At 45.0% G+C, this 6,014-nt stretch overlaps 3 protein-coding genes across 3 annotated transcripts in view; 1 reads left to right on the top strand and 2 right to left on the bottom strand.

The window, feature by feature from the left end:
* Positions 1-2,517, bottom strand: part of stab1 (stabilin 1) — a gene marked incomplete in the record, with an annotated part of 80,046 nt that extends 77,529 nt beyond the window's left edge. The window contains 1 exon segment of the mRNA XM_014015325.1: positions 2,428-2,517.
* LOC106522354 (tripartite motif-containing protein 35) overlaps positions 1-6,014 on the top strand; it is a gene marked incomplete at its 3' end in the record, with an annotated part of 221,193 nt that overhangs the window by 191,175 nt on the left and 24,004 nt on the right.
* The window catches only part of nisch (nischarin), a gene marked incomplete in the record, with an annotated part of 25,890 nt that continues 22,455 nt past the window's right edge, over positions 2,580-6,014 (bottom strand). The window contains 3 exon segments of the mRNA XM_014015326.1: positions 2,580-4,218; positions 4,564-4,724; positions 4,823-5,007. Coding sequence (XP_013870780.1) covers positions 3,891-4,218; positions 4,564-4,724; positions 4,823-5,007 — 674 coding nt within the window.

The following is a 6,014-nucleotide window of genomic DNA, read 5'->3' as shown; positions in this document are numbered from 1 at the left end:
GTTTTAAACTAAACTTTAAACTTTTAGCTAAACTGAGGCACAAGCATGCAAAATGTAGAAATAAAAAGACTTGTTGGGAAAAAATTATAAAAATTATTAAGTATAAACATTTAAGACACACAAATGCATGCACAAGTAAAAGGAAAACATTTAATATATAAAAAACAGTAAAATTTAAATTATGTGTTCAAATATATAGACTAATTTATTGGAGCTAATCTGGAGAAATAAATATGAAATTTAATTAAAATATAAAACAGGAAATAAAGTTCTTCTTCTTTAATTTAATTAGTGCATTTTTAGTGTATTTATTTATTGGTTCATATAATTGTTTTATTTCTAATTATGTCAGTGTTGGTCCTCCGTACTGCAGCAGCCTGATAATCATCCTTCAGATCAGGTGTGTTGGAGCAGAGGAACAGGTAAAACCTGCAGGGCTGCGGCCCTCCAGGACCAGGAGTGGCCACGCCTGCTTTAGAGTCTGCTTGAACTGAACTGTTCGGACCGGGTCAACGACAGAACCTGAACCCAAACTCTGACTCAGCAGAAAGGAGCTGTTTGTTGGTTAAAAACGCCTCGTCACATCTCAGTCTTTGTTCCAAACCTTCAACCTCTCAGATGAAAGATCTGCTTTTTACTGCAGATTCTCCTTGGTGTAAAAACAAAAAAACCTTCCCATCAGCCGTCCGGTTCATCAGAACCAGCAGAGACCTGCTCAGGGTCAGACCGCTGGTTTTAGCTGATCCGGCACTTCCTGGTACAGTATCTGTGTTTGTGGGGTCTAAAGTGTCCCTGAAGAGGAAATCAGTGGATCTTCATGATGACAGATGGGAAACAGGAAGAAGGCTGATGTTCTGCTGACAGGAACAGTTTAAATGTTTTAAACGATTTCTTGGATTTAATTCATGTTTATTAACACAAATATTTAAATATATTTTAGATCTGAAGAGTTTTTAATGAGCAGGTTTTATTATCTGAGCTGTAGGACTTCATGGTTAAAAACTATGGTGCTGAGACTAAACCTGACTTTACTATTTCATGTAAATCCCTCCAGACTATTCTGGGTCTGACATGGGGTCTCTCCTCAGGGGGACATGTCCTCCAGATGGAGATGTCCTGGAGGCTGAGTCACCCCAGCTCTGCTCCAAAAACCCAACTAGACCTACAAAAACTGACAGACCAGGACAGGACAAGAAGCCAGGAAGACCCCTGGTCTCTGCAGAGCGTCAGAGGTGGGACAACCTGTCCTCAGGACAACTATTAGTCCACAGATCCGGTCCTTAAAGACCAGGGGTCTGCAACCTTTACAATCAAAAGAGCCAGTTCTGCTCCTCGTCTCACTAAAAAACTGTGTCCAGAGCCACAAAACAAGCTACAGCTGTGGTTACCAACTGCTGGTCCGTTTACGGGCCTTTTCAGGAACCTTTACGGTCAGTGGAGGTGACGTTATAAAACTTTAAAAAATATATTATTTATTATTGTACACATCAGGACAATTATAAAAGCCAGATTCATGTAAACAAGAAAAATACTGTATATAGTTTATACTGAATTTTATAGAAACTAGTACAACTGAATTATTCAGGAATATTTTATTTCCTAATTCTTCTTATAATGTAGTCTTCAAATTATTTAAAGGTGATTCTGATGATCTGAGAGAAAGATCATAGAAAGAAATTGGATTATTTAAATAAACAACAGGTTAGCGTGAGATAACATGTTTTACTTTTTGTATTAGTACTGATCACATACTTGTATACAAACTGATTTCTGTTGTGGGTATAAAAACAATTAAAAATTATTTTGTTATGTTTGGTCACATTTTCAAAGAGCCACATGTGGCCCCAGAGCTGCAGGTTGCGGACCCCTGTTATAGAAGAAGAGGCGACCACCACTACGGACCGCAGCCTGCAGAGATCCTCACTGTCCTCTCTGCAGAGCATCGACCACTGCAGGGTCCACAGGAGAGCAGCCTCAGTCATCAAACACCCGACCCACCCCCAGCAGGGACCCTTCACACCTCTGCCCTCCGCTACACAAGTGTGACACACAGAACCTCCAGATTTAAGAACTCGTTTTTCACAAGTGCCATCACTTTTAAACAGCTGAATGTGACGATCAGACTGTTATCTGTTGCACATTTACACTGATTGTACTGTTCCCTTTCTTCATGTTAGTACTGGATTGTTCCCTTAGTTTGGTCTCTTTTTTTGTTCCAAGTGTGGTCTTTTATTTATCCCTTTTCACCTTGTTAGTATCCTTTCAGTGTTTATTCTTTTTAGTGTGGTAAAGTGGTCAGCAAAGTAAGAATTTCATTGCTCAGGGAAACATGTTTTCATCTGTGTAAATGACAAGAAACACTTTGCATCTTTAACATAAGTCTTTAAATATAATTTTTAAATAAATCTGTAGAAATGAAGGTTTTACTTCTGAAAACTCGTCGCCTCAGAGACGTTGAGCTCCTCGAAGTCGTGTCTGGAGTTCTGCTGAGTCAGCTGAAAGGAGCTCAGACTGCGGTCAGATCCTGCTGATCCTCCAAGAACCGAACCACCAGAACGAGACAAAAGAAAAAAGTCATCAAAGTTTCAGTTTCACTTTAATTCAGTGGTTTTCCTCTTTTTACACGACGGAGCAGTGTATTACTCCACGGTTAGAAAACATTAAATCATCACAATAATAATAAAAAAACAGCTTTCATGTAGGAAATATGCTCAGTACAAAAACCAGTGACATTTATTTAATAATAAAATGCTCCAAATACAGTTTATTAAAAATGTCTTATAACGAGACGCTCAGAAAGCTGCTGATTTATTTTAAAAAAAATTGTTTTCAGAGTCGGAGTGAAAACTGATCAACACAAGAAACTTTTGGTTTTAAAGCAAAAATAAGTTTAAAAAAAGCAGCTTTGGAGTAAAATTAAGAGGTTTTTAAAGTTATGCTAAGCTCAGCTAAACAAACAGAAATGCTGTAATCTGACAAATAAAACAGAATATTTGTTTTTTAAAGGTTGTATTAAATAAATGAAGACCTGCTGCAGCGCCCCCTGCTGCTCAACAATAAAACTATCATTTAAAAATCTTCAGATTTCTGCCTTAAAGCTGAGGAGTCCAGTCCTGGAGACCCCCCTGATCCTGCATGTTTTAGTTCTTAGGTCTTCAGGTTCTGAAGAAACACATCCTTCGTTCACTCACTCAGGTGTTTCAAAGCAGAAATAATCTGGGAATTTTACCCTCGACCTCTGGCTCGACGGAACATCTCAAACCGAGACGTTTGTCGTGAGAATCACAGCGTTTCAGTTCAAATGTGTGAACAGAAATAATAAATAATCTTTTAAAAACACTTCTCAAACATCTCACCTGGTTTTATTATTGCACAAAGAAAAAGATTAAAGTGATATACCCGCCGTCAGTACTACTCTCAGCTACTACCACACCACGTTTTATCTTCATATTTAAAAAATTTACTGAGTTTCAGGTGTCTGATCAGCTGCGGCGTCCATCTTGAACCAGGCTGACCTTCAGAGTTCATGATATTTTGCTAACAGAGAGTGGGGGCAGGTGATAAAACCCTTTGATCCACAGACTTTTTGTTCATTTAGTTTTAGTCTTTTTTATGCGAACCCTGAAGCGTTCCAGTACATAGACAGCACCAACACTCCGAACCAAACTCCACAGGTTTCTTTGGCTCCGCCCAACAGAAGCTTACTTCCTGTCAGGTGTTTATGTTTACAGGTGGAATCATTTTAATGTTTTTATTCTTGTTTTAAACCGACTTGTCCACAGAGCCGCGCCTCCTTTTTTTCATTTTAGGGGTGATTTTTGTGAAAAACAAACTAAAATACCACGCTGAGTTTGAAACTCATAGGCTCCGCCCCTTTCCTCGTGGGCCAATCAGCCGGTGAGCTCCACAGGAAGCTCCCGGCTGCAGAGCGCCTCCCACTGCCGGGCGAGGAGCGAGATCAGCCTCTCCCTGCTGTCGGCCCCCGGGACGAAAACGCACCACTGCACCTCGGCCTCCGCGCCGCCGCTGGCCACGCCCCCTCTGGGCCGCGCCTCCTCCCCGCTGGGGGCGAAGTGGTCCATGGTGAGGTGGCAGAGCAGGTCCGGGCCCGGCAGGTCGTCAAACACCAGCGTCAGGGCCTGAGGGTAGGTCTGGTACCCCAGCAGGACCCGGTCCAGGTCCCGGATGCGCCGAGCCTCGCGGAGCTGGTACCGCTCCCTGCGGAGGAACCAAAACCTGTTTTTAACGAGGAGAATTCATTCATGTGATATTTAACCTTCTGACTGGTTATAAATCTGTCCCGTTCTGTAAACCCGTCATGATGTGGGTTTAAAACTAAAACCAGGGAACCTGGGGAACATCGAGAGGTTCTCGTGTCGTCAGCAGTGGCGTCTCCTCTTCTTCCTCTTTCCTCGCAGCCTTCCTCTCGTATCGTGTGATTAAAACCGACCTCAGTCCGTCTGCAGGCTGAGGAAACACTTTCTACTTCCTCACAGCCTCCTGTTCTTCTCCTGCGGGCGGTTCTGTTGGTTCTGCAGAGGCAGGGGGGTCCGGGGGGCTCACCTGGACGGAGGCTCCTTGGCGAAGTCCGGCAGCGGGTAGCTGACGTAGTCCTCGTCCAGCAGGAACATGTCGGTGCTGGTCAGGATCAGAGTCCGGGGCTGAAGGACCGGAGACAAACCAGAACCAGAGGATGGAACAGAACTGTGGCTGGGGGTCTGCACCTGCAGGAGCCAGCATGAATGAATGAATGAATGAATGAATGAATGAATGAATGAATGAATGAATGAATCAGAACTGAACCACAGGACTGCAGGTTTACCTGGAACACCAGCAGGTACAGCAGGATGTTAAAGGAGCACGAGGATGAAGATGAGGATGAGGAGGATGAAGCAGCTGAAGTCTTCCTCTCTGCCACGATGAAGGTCAGGTCTCCCATCTCCTCCTCACTGGGATAAATGAACTTCACCTTGCTGCTGTGGATCAGCTCGTAGTTCTGCATCTTACCTGCAGGGGGAGACAAAGACTGTTGGACCTGTCTGCAGCTGAGGGACACCTGAAGAACACCTGAGGGACACCTGAAGACACCNACACCTGAAGGACACCTGAAGACACCTGAAGACACCTGAGGGACACCTGAAGACACCTGAAGAACACCTGAGGGACACCTGAAGACACCCGAGGAACACCTGAAGGACACCTGAAGACACCTGAGGGACACCTGAGGGACACCTGAAGACACCTGAGGGACACCTGAGGGACACCTGAGGGACACCTGAAGGACACCTGAAGGACACCTGAAGACACCTGAAGGACACCTGAAGACACCTGAAGGACACCTGAAGACACCTGAGGGACACCTGAAGGACACCTGAAGGACACCTGAAGGACACCTGAGGGACACCTGAAGACACCTGAGGGACACCTGAAGGACACCTGAAGACACCTGAGGGACACCTGAAGACACCTGAGGGACACCTGAAGGACACCTGAAGACACCTGAAGGACACCTGAGGGACACCTGAAGACACCTGAGGGACACCTGAAGGACACCTGAAGACACCTGAGGGACACCTGAAGACACCTGAGGGACACCTGAAGACACCTGAAGGACACCTTAAGAACACCTAGGACACCTGAAGGACACCTGAAGACACCTGAGGGACAGCTGAAGGACACCTGAAGACACCTGAAGGACACCTTAAGAACACCTAGGACACCTGAAGGACACCTGAGGGACACCTGAAGGACACCAGAAGGACACCTGAGGAACACCTGAAGGACACCTGAAGACACCTGAAGGACACCTTAAGAACACCTAGGACACCTGAAGGACACCTGAGGGACACCTGAAGGACACCAGAAGGACACCTGAGGAACACCTGAAGGACACCTGAAGACACCTGAAGGACACCTTAAGAACACCTAGGACACCTGAAGGACACCTGAGGGACACCTGAAGGACACCAGAAGGACACCTGAGGAACACCTGAAGGACACCTGAAAGACACCTG

This window comes from Austrofundulus limnaeus, unplaced genomic scaffold (genome assembly GCF_001266775.1).
Source record: "Austrofundulus limnaeus strain Quisiro unplaced genomic scaffold, Austrofundulus_limnaeus-1.0 Scaffold127, whole genome shotgun sequence".
Taxonomy (NCBI): domain Eukaryota; kingdom Metazoa; phylum Chordata; class Actinopteri; order Cyprinodontiformes; family Rivulidae; genus Austrofundulus; species Austrofundulus limnaeus.
Note: the sequence above shows the minus strand (reverse complement) of the source record. Positions and strands in the feature narration are given on the sequence as shown.